This window comes from Phascolarctos cinereus, unplaced genomic scaffold (genome assembly GCF_003287225.1).
Source record: "Phascolarctos cinereus isolate Bilbo 61053 unplaced genomic scaffold, phaCin_HiC Scaffold_4;HRSCAF=312, whole genome shotgun sequence".
Taxonomy (NCBI): domain Eukaryota; kingdom Metazoa; phylum Chordata; class Mammalia; order Diprotodontia; family Phascolarctidae; genus Phascolarctos; species Phascolarctos cinereus.
Window position 1 is genome coordinate 593,269 of NW_027555847.1, and position 22,941 is coordinate 616,209.

At 51.5% G+C, this 22,941-nt stretch overlaps 1 protein-coding gene across 1 annotated transcript in view; it reads left to right on the forward strand.

Moving 5' to 3' along the window:
* Positions 1–22,941, forward strand: part of CALCR (calcitonin receptor) — a 140,128-nt gene that overhangs the window by 92,473 nt on the left and 24,714 nt on the right. The window contains exons 4-7 of the mRNA XM_020978576.2: positions 1,431–1,587; positions 3,076–3,186; positions 5,283–5,395; positions 11,845–11,936. Of these exons, the coding sequence (XP_020834235.1) occupies positions 1,431–1,587; positions 3,076–3,186; positions 5,283–5,395; positions 11,845–11,936 (473 nt within the window). The remainder of the gene's footprint in view (positions 1–1,430; positions 1,588–3,075; positions 3,187–5,282; positions 5,396–11,844; positions 11,937–22,941) is intronic.

A 22,941-nucleotide genomic window follows, 5' to 3' on the forward strand; every position in this document is an offset into this window, starting at 1 on the left:
GCATTTACGTACATGCAGCCCCATGTACCCTCACATATATATGCTCATGCCATCACAATCTCATGAGCACGCATACTGCACGCACACCCCCTATACACACTCACCTTTGTTACTGAACTGAGACCCAGCACACCATTACTTGGGGCTTCTTTTCCCGGGGTGGGGGGCTATAGCTAACACCATAATACTTTCAGAGGGAGGGTCTGGTGTGCTGCCACTCCTCTGTGACCAGAAGCTGCTTCCCTGGGCACCATCTGCTGCTGTGGCCCAGGCAGAGACAGAGACAAGATGCATCACTCGAGCACAAGTGTTGTCTTAGGCCCAGCCGACTTTAAGGCCCACAAAGTGTGCTAGAGACAATTCTTACTTGATCTTGCCAAGTTGAACTCATTATCTTTCCCTCTAAGCCCTGCCCCTGCTACCTTCCCTGCCACTTCCCAGGGCTTCTCTGTCCTCCCCATCTCTTGGGCTCCCCACCCAGGAGGCATCCTGGACTCCTTCCTAACTCTCATCTTCATAAACAATATGGTGTCAAAGCTTGTCGATTTCCCCTCCGCAGCATCTCTCAATATGCCACCTCCTCTCCTTTGACACCCTGGTGCAGACCTTCATCACCTCCCATCTGGACTATGAATGACAATAGCTGCATGGTGGGGGGAGGGGTGATCCTTCCTGCCCCGCTTCCTACATCCTGCACATTATTAGTATCTACAGTTTAATCCATTTTTATAACCCTTAGTTAATTGTTCTGGTTATCATAGCTCATTTTCAAAGATAGATGTGTGTGACTATGGGGATAGGGAAGGGACTGTGAGTGGATGTGAACTGGGTGAGTGTGTGAGTAGAGGGGGGTGGGACCAGCCATAACCGAGGACAGGCAAGTTGTCCTCAAGCTGCCACAGTGACTTTCCCAAAATTCAGGTAACCCTTGTCTTGAAGGAGCTTTACCAGCTTCCCCTCACTTCTAAGGTGAAATATAAAGTCTTCTTTGGGGCGTTTAAAGCCTTCACAACCTGCGCCCATCCTCTGTCTGCATCTTCAGTCAGCATTATCTCCACACGTACTCCAGTCCTCTTCCTCACTTAGCACATCCATCTACTGCCTTTACTCTCCCGCCCCTGCATGAGGAGTAGTGGCCTCCTCAGCTGTCCCAGATGTCATAGACCATTCACCTCCCCACCCTGGTCAAGTTGAGACCTGAAAGTGCAGCCCCTGGGAGGAGGGATTGGGTGAGAGGGTAACAATGCCAGGGGAGGCAAGAGCTGGCTGCTTTGGTGGCCCAGGATGGGAGCAGCTTCCTTAGCGTGGGACATCCTCAGCAGATACTTGGGGGAAGAAGGGGAGGTTAAGGTCTCCTAAGCCTGTTCTGCCCTTCCATCCAACCATGCCCAGACCCTTCTGCTGACCGATGCCCTTTTCTTTTTATACAGACATTCTCTTCTGGCCTGGTCTCCACTCTTAATGACACAGAGCCAACCTTGGAGCCTGAGGTCATCACGGATGCCTCCCCGGAGCACCAAAAGATTGTGGATGCCCAGTTCAAGTGCTTTGAGCGAATGAACAGCAAACCTCCCTACAAAAAAACAGGTAACCCTGGGGAAGGCGGGTGGGGCAGGGGCGTGGGCCAGGGCCTCTCATTCCCTCAGCTGCCTCAGGGCTGAGAAGTTGAGGTCAGGAAGGGGCCTCCCTCCCACCCCACTGCCCCAAGTTTGTAAGGTCAGACCTAGATGTTGGGCTGAGCTCCTCAGGATAGACCTTCCCTTTCCTCAGGTCTCCCCCAGACAGATACAGAAACCAAAAGCCTCCTCACAGACCACGTGGCTCCTGGGACACAGTGGCTAGAATCCTGGGCCCAGCTTGCCTTTGGGAAGGTAGGGTTGGGACAGGTCTCTGAGGAGTTGGGGGCAGTGGGTGTCTGCAGGCTTCCTTGGCCCAAGGGATACAAGTTGGGCAGCCTTGCAAAGGCTCCAGCCAAGAGGAAAAAGGAGGCCATGAGTTTCCCCTCTTGTCTGTGGGGCCACAGTTGGACACCCTTCACAAAGCACAGTGGCCCTATTGATGGGATGGAACATGCCCCGGACAGATTCACGGACTCGTGCAGCGGCTTTCCAGACCCTAATTTGTGGCTCCAAATTATCTCCTTTTGTTTCTCAACATAATCCAGGTTGACAAATTCTTGCAAATCTGATACAAGCCACTGTTGAGGAAAAGGGGGGACACAGAGAAAGAGACGAATAGACAAATGGGTAGACAGAAAGACAGCAGAGACAGAGTCTGACTTCATATCCAGGGTCAGCCAGAGCTCGACTTGAGAGACTGAAATTCGAGGTCAGGAAAACCCTTCCCAACTGTGTGGCCTTGACCAGTGAACCTTGAACTTCAGTTCCCTGCTGCGTAGAAGGGGGTCTTGGCGCCTGGAGTACTGCTCTCCTCCTGCCGCTGTGAGGCTCAGCAGGGATCGTGGCCATGTCAACAAAAGCACACAGCTTAACGCAGCTCCTTTGGAGCAGAGGCTGGAGGGGGCAGGGGAGCCCCCTTCCAGTGTCTGAAAGGCTGCCATGAGCTTTGTTGTGCTTGGTCCCAGAGAGCAGAACTGGGGCAACATCACAGAGGCCCATTCAGGGTCAACAGAAGGAAAATCCTCCTAAACAAGGGCTGCCCCAGAGTGGAGCAGGTTACCTGAGAACTAATCAGCTCCTGCTCCCAGCAAGCCTTCCCAAAGAGGCCCCTGTGTGGTAGTGGGGGGTCCTTGGGGATAATTGGAGCTGGACTAGAGGCAACAGAATCCTTCCCATTCATCCTCGAAGCCCCCCTGAGCCCAAGCTTCCTGAACTCCCCGGGGCAGGGGTAGCCCAGAGTGGAGGAGCCATCCTGGCCCCCAGTGGCTGGCATTCAGGGGATTCTCTTGGCCCCAGTGCGTCCCTAGCTCCCATGAGGAGCTGCAGGAGGTCTTTGCGGAGGACGACGGCCCTCCACGTAGGGGTGTTTCAGTCCACCCTTGGCCTCTTCCATTCTCGAGGTGTGGAGGCTCCAGGCGGTCTCAGGGCAGGGCCTTTTCTAATCTTGCCTCCCCAGGTCTGTTCTGTAACCGTACCTGGGATGGGTGGCTGTGCTGGGACGATACGCCTGCCGGGAAGGTCTCTGTGCAGAACTGTCCCGACTACTTCCCCGACTTTGACCCGACAGGTAAAGGGCTCCCTTGTGCTGCCACATCTGGCCAGGAGGACGTTGGAGCCTTCAGGCAGAGGGAAAGGGAGGGTGGTCCAAGAGGGACTGTGCTCCCCAGAACCAAAGCCTAAAGGTTTCCAGAAATAACACTGATAACGAGATGAGCCATGGGGACTGTGAGTGCCGGGGGTTCAGGGGAGTGAGCTCTCCGTTTGGTCTCGAGGGTGTGACCTCCTTCTCACGGGGAAGGTGGGGGGAGGGGACCTGACCGACTCCCTGACTGTCTGGGCCAAGGTGCCAATGCTTCGGCCATGCCCCAAAGGAGGCATCATGCCGATCCCTGTAGCACACTTTCCCTGGCTAGTGTGGAGAAAGCTTTGGGCCACTGCAGGGACGTCCTACCTTAGCCTGTTGTCTCTGGCACTCATGGCTGTCCCTTGTTCTTGGATTCTGGCATGAGCACATCCCTGTCCCTGACAGATGTCCCACCCACGTGCTCGACAGGAGACCTCAGGGGTCGTCTTATCCCTCTCCTCTATCTCCCTCATCAGTACGCTGAGACCCAAAGATCAGAAGTGACCCACCCAGGGTCACACAGCTAGTAAGCACCACAGGCAGACTTTGACCCAAAGCCTCTCCTGACCCTGGGGGCAGTATCCATCTTGCCTCCTCTGGGGCCAGGAGGTCAGGCCAGCCAAGCAAGTAGTACCTGGGGGCAAACCACTGATGAAGCCTGATGCTAAGCCTGTTTGTTCAGGGGTTGGGATGGCCCTGACCAAGCCTACAGAGGCCAAAGCAGAGGCATGGCCATTGGTTGGAGCCTACATTTTGCTCCTGACTAGGCCAAAAAGTTGGAGAGTTGGGCTTATAGGACTGCTCTTATACGGGGACCACTCTGCCAGGACCTTTGAGGGGGAGTGTCCATTGCCCTTATGGCCTCCTGTGTTCATCCAGCCTTATTGGAGAAGCCATGGAGTATGACATGCCAGGAGGGGTGGGGCCAAGAGCTACCTCGGAGATATAGAGATGAGAGGCCGTCATGGGGACCCTGGTCCCTGGGCAGACCCATGATCCACAGGATTAGGCTGCAAGGAGACAGACTTCAGCTAGAGGTCTGCACAGGCTTTCTCTGGAGAAGAATTGTCCCCACAGGGAAGGAGTCAGCTCAGGGGGCTTCCCCCTCCCCACTGGAAGGCTGCAGGGCGAGGCTGGGCACACCGGGTAGGCACCTTCTACAGGACGTGCTGGCTCAAGTGAAGGTCAGACCGAGTGCTCTGAGGTCTCTGCCGATTCTGGGCTGGAGAGGTTCAGATGGTCTCAGGAGTGACCGATTTGGTGGGAGCAAAGGAGCGCCATGCTTTTCCTTCACTGAGAGACAAAGACACAGAGAGGAGAAAAGAGACAGAGATATCTGGCGCTGACTGGCCCTTTCTTTGGTTTCCACCCAACTCCTCTGAAAGCCACTAATGCAGGAGCCTCCCAATCTCCGAGCTTTGCTTGCTCAGTGCCCTTTACATCTGTGAGAAGGCAGAGCTGCTTCCCCATTCCAGGCACTGTCTGAACCTGCATCCTGTTGCCATGGCGACCTCTTGGCCCACCCCCACCCCGCAGCCTCCTCTCAGCTTTTTAGCCTGGAGAAGTGACTTCGCTTTTCTGCGTGTCCAACATCAGCCAGGACAGGGTTCAAGTAGGTGCCTGACCCAAGGGTCCCAAAGGCAGGGTCCCCCTCAATGACCCCCACTGAATCCCCAAGACATCAGGCATCAGAGCAGCTGAGGCCAATCTCCAGAGTTCCTTCCAGAAGGGAGGGGAACGGTTGTGGGTTCAAGTAAAGGAGAGGCCAGAGGGCCAACCTCTGACATCCCTGCTGGGTTCCCCGTCTTTGTCCTAAAAATGGGCAGTCCTAAAGAAAGCCCAATCAGCAATGCTGCCGCCCCTAGTGCCAACCCCCAAAGTCTGTGGTCAGGAAGCAGAGGACAGTGTCTCTGCCAGCCTTACTTCTGGTCAGTCTGGAAGAGGTCATCCTCAGATGCCTCTGCCCCTTGGAGCAGATCAGCTTCCCCTTCCTGCCTTGCTGGGAACTAACCTGTTCGTATTATGCCTCATTTTTACAGAACAGGCCTCCAAGTACTGTGACGAACATGGGAACTGGTTCCAACACCCTGAGAGTAACCGGACCTGGTCCAACTACACACTGTGCAACTCATTCACGTCAGAGAAGCTGAAGGTGAGCTCAGTCTCTGGCCCCTAGCAGAGGTGGCCTCCCAGGGGCCTCCCAGGGGCCAGCAGGGCCAAAGCTGCAGCCCCTCCTGTGGCTCTGGGGAAGCCAGCAGGCCACAGCTTGGCTTCTGCTGGCCCGCCAGCAGAGGGTCAGAAAGAGACAGACCCCTCCCCCACACCAGCCCCTTACCCAAAGTCTGCCTCAGTGATGCCCCAAGTCACTGCCCTGTGATGACTAAGGGGCAGTTGTCAGTGGAGATGGAGAGGATCATGTGGAGAGGAGCATCAGAGTGCAGAATTCCCAGACTGGAAACTGCCCTCTCCCACCGCCTCCGCTGAAGACAAGCACACAATCTCTTGTGTACAGTCTGAGAGAGTGACTTTGGCCTGAGTTACCTGCTCAGAGTCACACAGCCAGAGCGCATCAGAGACGAGGCTTGAGCCCAGACCATCTTAACTCTGAGACCTGTTCACTCTCCACTGCGCCACACTGCCTCTCCAACAGAAAGATCAGGAAACACTTCTAGGTGCTATCAATTTGCAAAGTGAATATCATTAACAAATTGGTACCAGGTGCTAGGAAAGGAGCCCACTCAGCCAACCAGTGGGGAAAGCAGAGAACCTGTTGGGTGATAAAAATCTGGGAAGAGCAGGGAGCAGAATTTGACTATGAGAGGAAAAACGGGTCAGTGCCTGTTACTGGCACCCGAGATTCCTGATAGCTCCTGGGGGAGGCAACAGGACGTCAGTCCCATCACACTCAACCAGCATACTCAAGTACTGAGTCTGGGATGGAAACACTCTGGGCTTTCTGGGCTATCCAGAAAGTCTCAGAGTCAGGGTGGGGGAGGGGGGAATTTTGTTTTTATTCAGAAGAAAATCTTAACGGCCGACCAGACGGTAAAGAGGTCTGACAAGCATCTCCCGGCACAGGCAGCGTGTGGGCATGGCAGAGGGGGCCAGAGCCCATCATCTGCTGGCACATGGCTCAGTGACCCTTGAGAAACCAATTGCATTAGATCCCACTTCCTAATGGAAAGCTGTTTAACTAGCCTGGTCTAATTAAAATGGCACACTCCCTGAGTCATCGCGTGCTGATTAACATGCTGCAAATGCCAAGAGTGACAGAGTCAAGTGCACAGACTCTGGGACACCGGCACACAGCTCCCAGCCCAGGTTTCAGGCCACCTTGAATGGCAACCCTGTCTGTGTTCCCCACATGCCAGTCTAGGACTCCTGCAGTAAGAACCTCAATGGAATGAACCCTAGAGGCCCAGCCCCTTGGGCAGCGCAGCCCCAGACGCTTCTCTCACGCCTTCCCACGTGAGAACGAGCCAGCAGCAACAAATGAGGGACCCATGGCCCACAGAATCACAACAAGGATGAATCTCACAAATAGATGCATGAGCCCTTTAATGAAATGCAGATGTGAAGAGGATGTAAAGGCTGGCCGAGGATTAAGACTGTCTGCAATGGACAAGAATCAACGGCCCTGGTGGCAGATTCCCAGCAAGATGGGATAACAGGCTCTCCCCAGAAGGGAAAGGAAGAGCACCCCAAATGCAGCAGGAAGCCTCACTTCACAGGACATTTGTCCGTCTACCCTGGACATCATCAGGATGAGCAGGAATGAGTGGACAACAGGAGGAGCAGCACGTGGGGTGGGCATCTGTCCCAGGGGAGACAGAAGCAAGTGAAGCACCCAGTGAGACCTTCCAGACCAAGCTCTCCCCCCCCACCCATCTTGCCCCTCAGTGCCTTCCATGCAAAGGTGGATACACACAAGGGACATGGGCCCAGTGATTTGGAATGAAGACACCAAAGAGGCGCAGAGGTGTGGATGCCCCAGAAGCCTCGTGTTTGTAACTTCACGAAGGTTTGCTTCCAGAGGAGAGACAGCATTGGGCATGATAGCCATCGTCCTTCACAAAAATCAGTGGCATGTGAACTGATCAGAAGTGACTAGTGATGGATAAGGGGGCAGTCAGGGAATGAGCTGTCCAGCCACAGTCCTATGTCAGCAACTTAGAGCAAAAATTAGAGCCAATGCCATCTTAGAAGAAGGATGAAGACAGGTCAGCCAGAATATCTCTGATCCCCATCTCCACTCAAACTGGACTTCCAAGAGGAAGAAATGTAAAATGGAGTCCTCAGGAGAGGGACAAAGAGGAGGCAGGCCCCATCCCCACCCAACTTGGACACGGATTCCTGTTGAATTGACTGCAAAGACTGAGGGAGGACTGTGAAGTGGGGCCTCAGCTGAGAGAGAACAGACACCAGGAGAAGCATCTTGTCAAGTGAATGATTGCATGGGCCCAAATACCTTCTCTTGGTGAGAACTGTACGCAGTATACTAATCTGAGAACTGACCTGTGAAAAAGCCCTGCTTCCCAAGGATGTTTGGGGTTCTAAGAGTTGCAGAGGAAAATGTGCTGTAAATCCGAGGCCCCAAGGAAGAAGATGGGACTGCAAGGATTTGTTTTTAAAGTACATTTGTTAGTGGCTTCCACTGCTATATTACTAGAATTTATTAGAGAAATTAATTATTTGTTATTAGAGAAAATATATTACCAGCTTTGAAACTTTGTCATCTTCACATAAAAACCAATTATTCCCATGGCAGTGGACCCACCGGTGAAGAGAGATTCCCCAAGCAGTGATATGACCCAATTATCTCCTAATAGGACCAGAACACAGACCCCTGGTGCCTCTGGCATGCTTGACCCGGATTGCACCAGGAGACAGGGAATTCCTGGCCATTTGAAATCCCAAACTGTGCCCACTGACCAAGCAGGTAGACTCCAGAGCAGGACTTGGGTAAAATGGCATTCTCATCTCCAATGGGGGTGTCTTTTGTGGAAGCATTGTCTTCCTCCGAGGGCTGTGGACAGGTACCATGCTAAGTGGCAAAAATACAGAGAAGAGTCAAAATATGGTCCCTCAAGAGACTCAAGGGCCTCACACATTCAGATGGGGGAGACGACATGCGAACAATTATGGACCAGCAAGATCTATACAGAGTAAATGGGAGACAGTCTCAGGAAGGCATGTTCATTAAGGGAGACCAGGAAAAAGCCTTTCCTGAAGAAGGCAAGATCTGAGATGAGCTTAAAGGAAGCCAGAGAAGCCAGGACATAGAGCAGGGAGAGTACCCTAAGCTCAAGGACAGCCAAAGGCAGTGTAGAATCAGGATGTAGAGGGTTGTGGGAGAGGAGCCATAATGAGGTTGGTGCCGTTGTATCACAGACTATGTGGAGGAGAGTAAGGTGTGAAAAGATTGGAAAGGTAAGAAAGACTGGTTGTGAAGGGCTTGAAAGCTAAAGATAAGAACATTTTTCGCCCTCGGTGTGATAGGGACCAATGAAGTTTACGGAGTAGGCAAGGCTAGGGTGGAGTGGAGAGTGATCAGACCCATGCTTCAGGAAATCACTTTAGCAGACAAGCGGAGGATTGCCTGGAGTGAGGAGAAACTTGAGATGAGAGACCAGCTAGCGGGTCATTACAATAGTCCAGGTAGGAGGTGACAGGAGCCTGTGCCAGGACCATGACAGTGCCAGAGGAGACAAGGGGGTAGACGCAAGAGGCGTAGTGAAAGTAGAAATAACAAGACTTGGCAGTTAATTGGACATGGGGCGTGAGGTTGGGAGATTGAGGCTGATACCTAGGTTGCAAGCCTGGGTGACAGGAAGAATGGTGGTACCCTTGATAGTAATAGCAAATCTGGGAAGAAGGGAGGTCTCAGAGGGAAGGTGAATTCTGTTTTGCATATGTTGAGTTTGAAATAGGACATCCAGTTCAAGAAATCCAATAGGCAGCTAGTGATGCAAGACTGAAGAGGCCCAGACCAAGCCCTGAGGGACACTCATGGTTAGTGGTCACAACCTGAAGGAAGATCCAGCTAAGGAGAATGAGGAGCAGTCAGATGGGTAGGAGGAGAGCCAGGAGAGAGAGGAGAGAGGACCAGGAGAAGAGAGCGATCAACTAGCTCAGAGGCTGCCAAGGGGTCGAGAAGTCTGAGGACTGAGAAAAGGCCATCAGGTTTGGCCACTAAGAGGTCATCGGTAACCGCTGTAGGATGAGGTCATGAGCCAGAAGGCGGAGGTCTTAGAAGACAGCGAGAGGAGAGGGAGTGGAGACTCCCAGTGGAGACAGCCTTGAAAAGGAGAGACCCAGGACTGTACCTATCTGGGCTGGGCAGATCAAATGAGGGAGGCTGCTCAGCACGACCTCTCTGTCTTCTTGTAAGTCACTGAGAAGACTCTTGAGTCATTGGACATTACACTGCCCACAAGTCAGATCAGTAAAGACCATGCTTTAGACCCAGCCAGTTTCAGTCTGCCCAGTTGAATCTAGTCTCCATCTTTTCCCAAAAATAGCATAAAATATTTTGTAAAATGTCTTGTCAAAGACTAGAATAATTCTTTCCTAAAGCCTCCCCCTCATCTACCTGTCTGCCATGAAGAAGGGAAAATAGTTGAGTCTGCCATGCCCTGCTCTAGATGAAGCCACTGAGGTACTTTGGGGTCACTGCTTTCTTTCGCTGGAGTTCACCATTAATAATCTGCTCAGGAATTTTCCCAAGAATCAAAGTCAAACTCACTGGCTTATAATTTGAAGATTCTGTTCTCTTGCGCGCGCTCTCTCTCTCTCTCTCTCTCTCTCTCTCTCTCTCTCTCTCTCTCTCTCTCTCTCTCGAAAATTGGGGCCTTATTTTCTGAACCAGCCCTACCATTTAAAGCTCGAAGCAATCATATCTGCCAGTTCTTTCAGGACTCAAAGATGTCATTAATGTATCTGGGCCATGTGACTCAATCTGGGCCAAGGGAACTCAGGGCTCTTCTTTGCTTTCCCTTTTTCTCTTGGCTAGCAACTCCCCATTAAGGCTTTTAGTTCGGTCTTCCCTGGACCAAACATCAGTCTCCTTGGGAGAAAAAGTAGAAACCAGTGAGCAGCTCTGCCTCTCCCCCATCCTCCCCAGCCATTGCCCAGTAGAGCCCAAGGAGACTCCCGCCCCCCACCTTCCTGTTGACCTTGGCTTCCCTCACATCCCTCAGGTCAGACAGGGTCTGAGCAGTTGTCGTTGTCCCCTGCGGTCACGCTTGTCTGTCTATCCCCCTCCCTACCTTCAGTTCTACTCTGCTGCTCTGCTCTAGGAGCACTCTGAGCTGCTGATGACCTGGTGAGGCCCAGCGGCCATCCAGGAGGGCCTGGAGGAGGAGGCCAGCAGGTGGGGACACGGGGCCAGTGGTGCTGGCCAGGGCCTCGGGCTACTTTCACCAAGCTACTCCCAGAAGTCTTCGAAGGACAGACTCCTGCCCTGTGCATCAGTCCATTGAGAACTTTAAAAAGCAGCTCCAGTTGGTGAAGAAGATGAATGTCCTTGCAAAGTTGGGGCTTAGCCACATGTAGGCCAACTGCCCCACTGGGACCAGCCTCACTGTTCATTCTTTCCACTGAAAGTACAGACAGGAAGCTGGACAAGGGACCGCAGATCTGGAATCTTTAGGAGCCATCCTGGGCTTCACGGGCTAGTCCCTTCATTTCACAGGGGGTGAAGCTGAGGTCCAGAGAGGGGAAGAAGGGTGTTACCCAGTAACCTGACAGGGAGACGTGCTTCCTCCCCAACACATCAAGGTCGGCTCTAAGCCAGTGGAAGGCAGCGAGTAGCGGCCTGCCTTAAGGGAGCTGCAGAAGCTGATGGTGGAAAGGAAGTGCCCCCTTCTCCTCCCCTCCTTCCTCCTCCACCATAAGGCGCTGGTGCCAAAGCAGAGTGGATGACGGGCTTGGCTCCACTAGCAGCTGTGACCCTAGAGGGTGCCTTGAAGGAGGGGTCAGGGGTAGGAAGAAACAAGAGAGGCTTTTAAGCTCTCTCACATCCAAGTATGCAGGAAGAAATAAATCGAGGCCTCTTTGGCGGAACAGAACCAGACTTAATGAAGAACAGCTGAGCTGAGAAGCCTACTTCCCCCAGAACCCCAGAGCTCCATAGCTCTTGACCATGACAGCCAGCTAATTCATGGGTTCAGCAAGGGCACAGCAGCCTGTGCTCACAGCCAAGGCTCCTTCATGCCTCCCTTCTGCTCTCAGGCAGGACCTTGGCAAGACGTCAAGACAGAGGCAAAATGGTTTGCCAGTGCCAGATCATTCTCTGCAATCCAAGCATGCCCTGCTGGGGCAGGGTAATGTGAAAGTCCAAATAGCTCTTGTAAGCTCTTTAGAGAGTGAGCAACTCCCCACTCCCACCCCTCCACACCCTTTCCCCAGGCAGCCTCAGAGGGGCCATGCAGGGAGTCACAAGAGAGGCCAGTTTTTCTTTGGCCATGGGTGGATTGAGTGGTGGTAGCCGGTAAAGCCTCCCTAGGAAGGGCTGGGGTCAGGGCTGCCCTTCAAAGGGCAAGGCCCTTAGCTGGGCTGGCGGGTTGGACAGGCCTTAATGACGGCTTCCTTCTCTTTCAGGCTGCCTACATCCTCTATTACATGGCCATCGTGGGACACACCCTGTCGATCGCCTCCCTCCTTGGCTCGCTTGGGATCTTGTTTTATTTCAAGTAAGTACTTTCCAGGGTTGGGGAGGGGGCTGGTAAGGTGGGCAGGGGATGGGGGATGGGAAGGGGGAGCAGGAGGCCACCATGGCAGACTCATCCTTTTCCTCCTCTGTTGTCTTGTCTCCTCTCCTCAATATGACCACAACGGAAGGGGAGACCAGGAACCATTTTGGGAAGACCCAGGGTGGAGAGGGGCAGCTCAGGCCTGCCCTACAGGGTTGGCTGGATGCTTGTAAAATCTGAGGAGGAGACTGGGAAGGGGTGTGCCACAGCTGTGATCAACTGTCTGCAATGATGCTGTGGAAGGGGGGATTAGCTTTCTCCTGCTTGACCTCAAAGGGCAAAAGGGGTGGGGCAGAGAGAGAGAGAGACAGAGAGACAGAGAGAGAGATGCAGTGATGCAGATTTAGGTCCAGTGTCAGGAAAAACTTTCCAATGGTGAGAGCTGTTCCCACAGGGGGTCTGGGGGAAGGGAGGGGGACTCAAGCCGGCCCGGATAAGGAAGCTCCCTGAGGGCAGGGAAGACTTCATCTTTGTCCTTGTGGCTTTGGACCATGGAAGACAGCACTTGGCCCACCCCTGGGGCCTGATCCTCTTGGAATTGTCTTGTGCTTTGGGTAGGATTTGGCCTAGGAAGCTACTCAAGTCCTTTCCAAGGGATTCCAAGAAAAAGGTTCACTGAAGAGAAATGCAGAATTCAGAGAATCTTGCTATTTTACATGAATGAAGAACACAGGTTTTTAAATAATTTTGAGTATGTTGAGCATGTCTATATGCTTTTGTGATTCTAGATTTTACTGAATTTGAAATATTGATCTCCTGATTCTGATGAAGGAAGGCCCCTCCTGGCTGCACATGGCCAGGCACAAGCAGTCTCTGTCCTGGCTAGAGAGACCAGATGGTTTTCAGATGCCCCTTTGCCCCTCTACCTGAAAGTACCAAGAGTGAAGGCAAGAGTGCATGGGGGAAAACCCCCAGACCCAGCAGCTAGAAGCAGCTCCCCTACTGGCCGACCTGTGTAACTTCAGAAAACAGGGAGCCAGGGTCATTTACAAGGAGCTCTGGAATCCCACAAGTCATTAGAGAGTTTTCCATTTTGCAAACTCCCCAGTTCCAGATAAATGCACAAATAAAGAGGCAAAAGGGCCTCTTCGTGAAGTTAGCTTTGAAAAGTCAAAAGCTTATAAAGCAAATGACATGGGGGATTAATTACTCGAATTACAATGAGAGAATTTTCAATAATCACAGCCACTCTGGAGTAGAGTGTGCAGGTGAAGGGATTCATTTGGGATTCATCTGGGAATGTGGCTCATTTTTCACCTGTGCTTTGTAACAATGAGTAAATAGATCATTGTGGCTTTCACACATTTTCTATTAAAAACCTGTCACTGAAGTCTATTATTTGGGGTTTTATAACAGTCATGAGAAAAGAGGGCAGAAGAAGTTGGCTCTTTGCCCATGGTTGCCTGGGAATGTTGTTCAGGCTTTTAGGGGCAAGAGGGAAAGGTGCTGCTCCAAAGGGACATGATGGGGCATTTCCCAAAAGGCAAAGGAGAAATGGGGTATGAGGCTCCTGGAAGAGCGGTAAAGAGATTGTCTGTTTCTCAAATAACTTGGGATGGATGGAATAAGTCCCATAGGGCGATCTTGGTGGGTCACACACTCCATCACTTCCCCGAGCCCACACTCTTGCATCTGGAATCTTTAGAGGGGAGAAATGGGGTCCCTGAGGAGGTACACCCTTCTTTTCCTCCTCTTCTCTATATGACCCCAGAGGGCAGAGGAGACAAGAACAGTTTAGCCTTGAAGATGTAAGAAAATGACTATCTGGATCTGCCTCCAGCCTTGGGAATACAGAACCCACCGGGTTTTCCCAGGTAACATGGCAGCCAAAAACAGGTGATACAAGCCTACACTGCATAGAAAGAAGCCCAGTGCCCTGAACAAGAGATGTTTGAGTCTGTGGTCAGACTATGGCTGGAGGAGTAGGCAGAGAAGACAGTGACCAGGATGGTCACTCAAAAGCAAGGCTTGGCTAAAGATTGAAGGGATTGATCGGGATCAGTCTAGGGGATACAGAGAGCTGCCTTCAAATATTTGAAGGCTCCCCATGTGGAAGAAGTCTTAGACCTTCCCGCTAGTTCCTGGAGAGCCCTCAGAAGAAATGAGTGGAAGTTGCAGAGCAGCAGATTTGGGCACTACATTAGAGAAAGCTCCAAACCTCTCAGAGCAGTGCAATCATGGCACAGCCTGCCTTGGAAGCTCTGAGGTTCTGCAGGCAGAAGAATTCTTCAGCCATTTGGTAGGATATAGAAGCGGGGAGCAGCCCCTTCCCACTCTGCAGTTCTGTGATCCCTGAGTCTGTTGGCCCATGGTAGTCAATACCAGAAGGGGATCAGGTCTTCCAGGCACTTAGAACTAAGGAGATCTAAGGTGCTCAAGGAGGCTTGACAAATGCTCTTGTAGACAGTACCAGCATGACAGCTTTAGAGACAAAAGGGACCTCCCAGGTCATCTGGTCCTGCCTTCTGGTTTTACTGAGGCCCAGAGAGGTTAGGTGAGTTGCCAGCCCACACAAGACTGCGAGAGGCCTCGGCTGGACCCCAACTCAAGATGTCGTGCCCCACACGCTGGGCTCCAGCCACTGCTCCATTTACCTTCTAGAGGGTCTGTGCTACACTGGTAAAGTCAGGTGATGGAAGCATTTCCTGAACCCAACAGTGGTGAAACTTTTAAGTCACACACCTCATTTACATTCTTAAAAAATATTGAGGTTTTGTTTATGTAGGTGGTACTTATTGATAATTACCATAACAGACATTAAAACATCTTAGGGTTATTATGAAAACCTCCCAAAAGGGTCTCAGGGACCCCCAGGGATCCCCAGAGCACACTTGGAGAACTGATGCTCTGGCCTTTTCTATGTAACCTCATATCCTTATATTTCATCTGTGCAGATTTCAGAGGCATTGAGAGTCAGGAAGAGGGCAGGGGAGAGAAAATTCTCCATTATCATTGCGTTGCCACCTTTAATTAATACCATCATTTTCACTTCAATGGTGGTGTGGCCATGGGGATCTGAATAAGCTCAAACTGCATCTTTCCTAGAATTCCTGGGTTCAAAACTGATCATCTTTAGTCTGTGGACTGAAGGAGTCTGGGACAGGCTGTTGCTTAAATATTTATTGTTTATTGCTGTTTTGTATTGTTTGATTGTCTTTATTGATTATATGCCAAGAGAAAAGCAGTAGGCAATGCCTGTCCATCACTGGGAAGGAGCGACTCCATTATGGCAAGGTCACAGGACCAGGACTCCCTGAACTGTAACAAGACCAGGGGAGAGAGGCAGGAAGTGCCAGAGGCAGCTGCTTCTGTTTGGGTACCCACATCCTGCAGGCATCCTGCAGCACTTCCTTTTAGCAGAGTCTCAGGAAGGGAGGTCACCCACAATCCATTGCAGCTTCCTCGCTGATGCAAAGCAAGGGTCTCTAAGAGACCGTCCTCATCTCAATTGTCTTATTCTGTTACCTTTGGGACCACACACAATTTCTGGTCATGACAGAATTCCAAAAGGTTAACTAGAGTGTCCGGACTCAGAAATGAATGTGTTTCAACGGAAGGTGGACTTGGGAAAGTCCTACCTAGAGCCTTTGTTCAAGATCGTGGTTGGGAGAATCCGAAGGTGAGTGGACCCCTGTAGCTCTGACTTAGATCTGCAGCTTTCCTGCTTCTAGATGGAAGCACCCTTGGAGTACCTGAGTCCCTTGCTGAAGTCACTCAGGAAGACAAAAGCTGAAAACAAACAAACAAAAACTCCTCAAAGTGTTACCTAAAGTGGTTTAGCAGCCCCGAGTCATGTCGGACAGTGTGGGGAAGAGACACCAGTTTAGACATCTCTCCAGGCTTGAAATGGTTTGGATGGATAAAATGAATAAAGATTATTTTTGGCAGACTTGTGCCTAAAACACACACACACACACACACACACACACACACACACACACACAAGATGAAAGCTAAGGAGTGTTGAAGGCCACCTCTAGAGTCCAGCTCCCCACAGGCAGACTGTGTAAGCACAGGTTTCTGCATCTATCAGGCACTTACAAAGGTCGGAATAATGGGTCAATGACTACTGAAAGGTGAAGGAGTTAAAAACCCACTCTGTGGTTATGTGTATACTGAACTGAGTGGATTTGAGTTGGCTCTGAGACTGGGGAAGGTGCTGATCCCTGGACGAGGTCTCTGGCTGAGTGGTGGCAAGATAAGCCATTTTGTTTGTGACAGGTACCATTGACTTGTATTTAGGATGGAAGGAGACCAGCATTTTACACCTTCCTTGTATTAAGCCACAGCCCTTGTGAGGAACAGAGAGAAAAGGATTCTGGGGGCATGTCAAGTCTCCCACTCACCCTACCCCACACATGTGTACTGGGGGCAGGGGCTAGTTATTCCCAGCAGTGATTCAAAATAGGCTTCCCCTGCCCCGAGGACTCTTGGGGAGGCCTGTCTTTGTTCCTGTTTCTCCTCTTTTCTTTCTGGCTCTGAACATCTCTATAATTATGCGATGTTATGTAGGAGGGAGGAGTAGCATTCCCTACCCCAGCAGACAATATGGATTTCTATAATCTGCCAAACTCAATGCAGATATTAAAATACCATTTCCTGGGACTCCAAACTTAAAGAAGGAAAATATCAATTCTAAGCGTCTCAAGAAAGATGCTCGCACAGGGTTCAAGCAATGGAAATCTCCACGAGATGGAAGAATAGCCTGCGGGCAGCTTTTGGACCAGAACATTCTGCAAAGTGACACAAAGGAGCCCCTCACCTCCACACACCCTCGACTCCCAGCCTATCCTCTCAGCTGAAGGGGGGCAGCAGAGCTCATGTAACTGAACTGCTGTTGTGGGATGGACATAACCTTGTAGTGGACAGCACCACTGTCCTGCCTTCTGGAAGGGACTACTGAGTACAAGACCCTGGGGGCCCAGAGCTAAAGAATGGCGCAGGCTGTGCCCTTAGGACTAGCAGCATCAAGGCTTTGTAGCCCTTGGCATCACCAGCGATACCTCCATCATGTCAGCCCCCTGATGGCAGCACAAGCGGCATGCCAAGCACCCCTCCTGCCCTTCAGGTTGGTAACCACAGGAGCCAGGGCACCATCCATCTCAAGGCATGTTCATAGCCAGGAGGGTTTCAGCCTGGAACGTGGCTGCGAGATGCACTGATTGCATGAGATGCTCCCTTCTAACAGTCTGTGGCTGAATGCCAAGAGAGTGCCATTTCAATAAGGGAAGAACTGAGAGCTGTGACAGGCTGTAGAGATTAGCTTGGCCCAAGCACTCATTTTACAAATGAGGAAAATGAAGCTCAGAGAGCCTAAATCACTGGTCCAAGGTCAAAAACTTGAGAAACTGCATTCCAGCACTTCTGGTGTCAGCTCTTCTGCTCTGAAATGAAATGGGAAGAAGAAAATTACCTCTTTATGTCCAGGAACTAAGTCTTATAGAACCACAGTGTCAGGAGCATAGCAGGGAATGCCCAGAAATTCCAAGAAGACAAGAATCAAAGAAATGAGCCTGCCCCAGATCTCTGTACACAAATGCACTGAGTACACACTGCGTGCAAATAAATCAGGCTGACTGGAATATGTCTCAGGGAGGGTGTAACTTATCCAAAAGGAGCACACGCAGTCAGCCCACAAGCCTTTATTAAACCCTACTATGTACCAAGCACTATGCTGAGGGCTGGGACTACCAAGAAAGTCAAAGACAGTCCCTGTTCACAGGCTAGGGAAGGAGATGACACACTGCAGATAGATGGTGGGGTCTGAAATCAAGAAGACCTGACTTCAAATCAGACCTCAGACACTCACTAGCTATGTGACCTTGGGCAAGTCACTTAACCTTATTTGCCTCAGTTTCCTCATCTGTAAAATGGGAATAACAATAGCACCTACCTCCCAGGTTGTTCTAAGGAACAAGTGAGATTACATTTATAAAGCCCTTAGCACAGTGCCCGGCATGTAGTAGATGCCAGCAACGATGTACAAACAGGGTAAATTGGAAATAATCAACAGAGGAAAGGCATTAGCAGTATTAAGGGAGATTATTGCAGAAAGCAAGATCGGAGCTGAAGAAAACCACTAGCATGGCAGCCAGGGACTGCCATGTTGAATCCTCTACGTGCACAGCAGGATCAAGGGGGACGGCACCAGGATATTTGAAGAAGCTCGTCTACAGCACACAGACCCCCAACAGGTCATAGGTAGACTTCGGAGAGCCTGAGGACGTGGATGGGGAAAACAGGCACATCTTTGTCTCACTGAACGTAGCTTATCGGGTATTTTATTTTAAGCATTTGAAACCTTAGTTCTGAGAAGAAAGGACCGAAGGCACCGCCAGCCTGCTGCCTGAGGCAGGACACACAGAAAGTGAAAGATCCCTGCTCAAAGGGATGGGGATGCCGCCCCAGCTCCCTCCCAGCTTTGGCTTTTAAGAGATGCACAAAAGACAGCAGAAAGTACAGGTGACGGGGCCGAGGACAAAAGCTCGGCTCCTGCTGTCAGAATGTCTGCAGAATGGAAGCCAAAGAGGAGCTGAGGCTGCCGCGGAGAGGGAGGGGGGACACAAAACGGGGGAGGGGCGAGCTAGGTCTGAAGAAAAGAGAAGCGTCCCCAGTCGGGTTGGCTGGGAGGCCCGCAGGGCAGCGGAGGCTCCATTGTCCTTGGCTGAGGGGAGGAGGGGAGGAATTGGTTCTTTTCTCTTCAGTTCTGTTTCCTCTTCTGTCTAGTCCGTTCTTCGGTACCCCAGGGTGGTTTTTCCTCAGTTGAGTCTCATGCTAAGCTTTATTCAAACTGTTGTTTTCTCTCTACTGTTTCTCTCTATTTTATGAGGCAATACTCAGAATCGTCTTTGTCCATCAAAGTTCACAAACAAGTTAAATTCTAGCCAGTGTTGCTCTGGTTACCACGTCTGTTTGTTCAATAACCCAAGTGCTGGCTAACTGAGATCCTTTTTTTTAGGGTCTTTGGGTCTCTGTTAAGGCAATCGATCGCATCATGGAGGTAATGCTTCGTTGTGCAGTCAAGCAGACTCTTCCGGACCCTGTTTGGGGTTTTCTTGGTGGAGATACTGGGGTGGCTCATTTTACAGTTAATACAGTCTGTGTGTATGTCCACTCATATCTATATCCCATTTTTCATCAGCAAAACCTTGTTTAAATGGAATGGGATGGAGTTGTTTTGGGGATAGAGATGCTATTTTTTTTTCATGTTCATCCTTTTTCTAGCTTTGGGCTGGTGTTGAGCTTCTATGAATTCAGCGGGTTTTTCTGTAGCCAGTGCATGCATCCAGGGTTTGTTCCCACAAATAACAAGCTGTTTCCCATCTGTTAAACTCAAACTCTAACAATTTCACAGGGAGAGGTTGTGAACATGTGGGGCATCACTGCTTCCAGTACCTTCTGATTCTTGTCTCAGAGAGTGCACGAGGTGCAAAGGAGAGGCTTCTGGGCCGCCCTCAGGCCTGTCCTCTCAGAGCCCTTGTTCCTCACCGTTTTTACTATTCTCACCTACTCCTGTCTTTACATCGGCATCCCTATCAATTGTGTGAGCAGGGATTTCATCCGAATTGTATGACCCGGCTCTTTGTAGAGTGATTCGGTTCTGTCCATCTCTGCAGCAGGTGTGGGTGCCAATGCTGCGACTGCTTTCTTGGTCACACTTCTGTGATGACCAGCTGTCCCATGAAATGATGCTTCGTTTTGCCTCTGTCTAGCTAGTCAACCCAGCTGCAGCAGGCCCCCACACTTGACCCTCCGAGGAGAACCAGCGAGAGCTTTTACCTTCCCACTGGGTTCCTGCTTCTCTCTGTCTTCTAATGTTTCTGGTGAAAAGGCATATAATTTCCTTCCTCCACTTGTGTGTCCATCCACTAGAGCCTGGACAAGGACATCTAGGATTCCAGCAGTTAGGTTAAATTTTGCCACTGGTCTGTCTGATTCTGAGCATCCCCTGACCCCTTTCTGTCATTGTGCTGGCACCCCTCTCCCCAAAGCAAGAAGGGCCACACAGGACTGAAGGCACTTGGGATTTTTCTTTGTTTTATGTATTGTCCAGCCAGAGTTCCTCACTGAGTGTCCAGTCTGCTGGCAATGGGCCTTCCCCACTCAGTCGGGCTGGACCTCAGAAAGCAGAGGACCTAGGGAGGTACTTGTCCCCCTGCTCTCTGCCCTTGTCAGATCCCAGATGGGGGGACTTGGTCAGCCTGGGCCATCCTGGTCCAGAAAGGCCATTGAAAAGCCAGACCGTTTCTAAGGGCCGGTGACCAGGAGAGAACAGATCTCTGTGCTTGGCACAGAGTAAGCTAGTAACAAAGGCTTAGTTGTTGACCAGTTATGCTGGGCTAGCTCTCCTCGGGTGCAGAGGGCAGAATTGGGGCTGTAGAGGCATGAGGAGAAGGGAGGTGCAGAGAAGCAAGCTGAGGTTCAGGGCAAGGAAAAACTCCAACAATGAGTCATCCTAAAGACTGGGCTGCCTGGAAGGAGGGCTGAACTCCTTCTCACCGGAGCCCTTCAATGGGAGGCCAGCCCACCACTTGTTGGGAGGAGGGAGTCCAGGAGGCATGCATTTAGGGTGCCAGTTGGATCAGGTGCCTCTGAATGAGGTCTCTTCCGATTCTGCAAGTCTATTCTCCTGCCGCACCAGGTTGTTTGTACAGACTTTTCAGGTTCCCTGCCCCTCCCCGCCCCCCATGATGTCTTGAAAAGCCTGCTAGGAGGGATTTGGGACAGCTCCTAGGTAATGGCTGGCTGCATTCACAAGGTCTGTGTGGCCAGAGAGCTAGAGCTGAGTGCCTTGGAGACACAGGAGGGGAGAAGCTCCCAGGGACGCCTAGCACTGCTGGCACTCCCTAGGCCATGAAATGCTTATGGACGGCTCACTGGGCCTGAGACCTGACAGGAGGATCAATGGCGGGCACCTCTGCTTGTTACATTGTAGACACAAGGTGGCAACATACCGTTACATTCCTTGTATGAGGCTGTAGGCATGTCATAATTCATGTGGCCCTGTATGCATTATAGGACAGCTAGGTAGCGCCAAAGTGCACAGAGCGCAGCCTTGAGTCAAGAAGACTCATCTCCCAAGTTCAAATCTGACCTCGGACACTTACAGGGTTACTGTGTGACCCTGGGCAAGTCACCTAACCCCTGTTTGCCTCAGTTCCTTTTCTGCCAAATGAGCTGGAGAAGGTAATAACTAACTACTCCAGTATCTCAGCCAAGAAAACACCAGCTGGGACCATGTGGGCAGACACGGCTGAAAAGAACGTTGTTCTCCACCACGGATCGCATGCGTTCCATGTTTCTGCACGTTCTGGGGGAGCTGGCCTGTCCACTGGCCTGCAAAAAAATCATCACAGGAAAACATCGAAGAATTACAGGCCTCTAAAACCAGAAGGGACCTGAAGGGACGCCTAATCCAATTCCAAGTGAAGACATGGGGGCCCGTAGAGGGGAAGAGACTTGTCTAAGGTCACACAGGCAGGAAACATCAAAGGTGGGAAGCAGGCATTGCCCTACTGGAGGGACGGACTATCTTCTGATCTGTAACTGTATCCTTCATTACTGAAAAAAGAAAATGGCTCTTCATCTATCAGCTGGTGGGGACTGTGGATGGCTCAGGTCATGAAATGTTTGTTCCGGCTGCTGCCTGCCATCAGATCTCGGTTTATTGCCAGCTACCTTCCATCAGAGATCCTGGGGCCTAGTGTCTGCCCAGCACCTCAGTGATGTGCGCCCCGGCCGTCACCAGCCCAGCCTGGTAGCGCCCAGCACCGAGGTGATGTGCGCCCCGGCTGTCACCAGTGCCCACTCTCTCACCAAGCGCTCTACTCCACAGTCCTTTAGGGGCACCTGGCGTTGAGAGGTTCTTATACCTCATGGGAACAAAATGCTGGTGGAAAGCCCCTGACATCCGTGACAATGGCCAGTTCTGAGAGAAGCTCAGCGGAGCGGGGGGGAGGGGGGGGTTGTCGGAGCATGCTGAGCTTTCCTCCAGATGCTGGCGATCTGTGCTGGTAGGGCAGGGCTGGCTCCCAGGGTGAGGTCATAGCTGTTTGCTTCCCAAGGACAAGGGGCTCTAGGTGGCCTGGGCTTGTGAGGAAGGAGGGTTTTGCCCAGCTTCCTTGCGAGCCCTCTGCAGCAGGGGTGCAGAGAGGAACGCCTTTAGTTCCAGAAATGATCTGCCTGGCCAGAGCACAGCACAGCAGGAAGCCTCATCTATTGCCCACAATAATGATAATAACATTGATAGAGCGCTTACTCTATGGCAGGCGCCGTGCTGAACACTTGGTAATTAGTATCTCATTTGATCCTGCCACAGCCCGGGAGGGGGGCGCTCCGCCCTGAGGATGGATGGGGAGGTTTGTCGGCAGCCTCTCAGCTTACCCCTCGCCCCCCTTGCCGTGCACTCCTCTTCTCTGAGCCCCAGTGCACCATGGGAGCCACAGTCCTTTCCTTTACCCTGCACCTGTGTCTTCCCACTCACTCTCTACTCCTTTGGAGCCCAAACTGCTGCTAATTGACAGGTCTGAGCTGGGAAAGGGCTTCCCAGGGGAAAAATCCATGGAGTTTGGGGTGCCAGGGTCTGACTGAGTCAGACACATACTGAATTCTGGCTGCCCAGATCTCCTCCCACCTGGTGTGATCTGCAGTTGAGAATGGAGGCTTTTCCTTCCTTCTCATTGTCTCAGCCCCATAAAAAGTCTGGAGGGGGTGGCAGGATCCCTGAAACGAGAAGATTAAAATAAGCACCCAACAATGGTCCAAAGCCCTCTCCATGTGAATGCTTGGAGACAGTGGTAAGCACATCTGGGTTCAAATGCCGGCCTTGTCCCTTCCTACCCATGCACATATGGGCAGGTTCACTTCCCTGGGCCTGGGGTTCCCAATCTGTGCAGAAGGAGGTTGGCTCCTGCCAGCTCTGTGTCTTTTGGGCCTATGATCCACA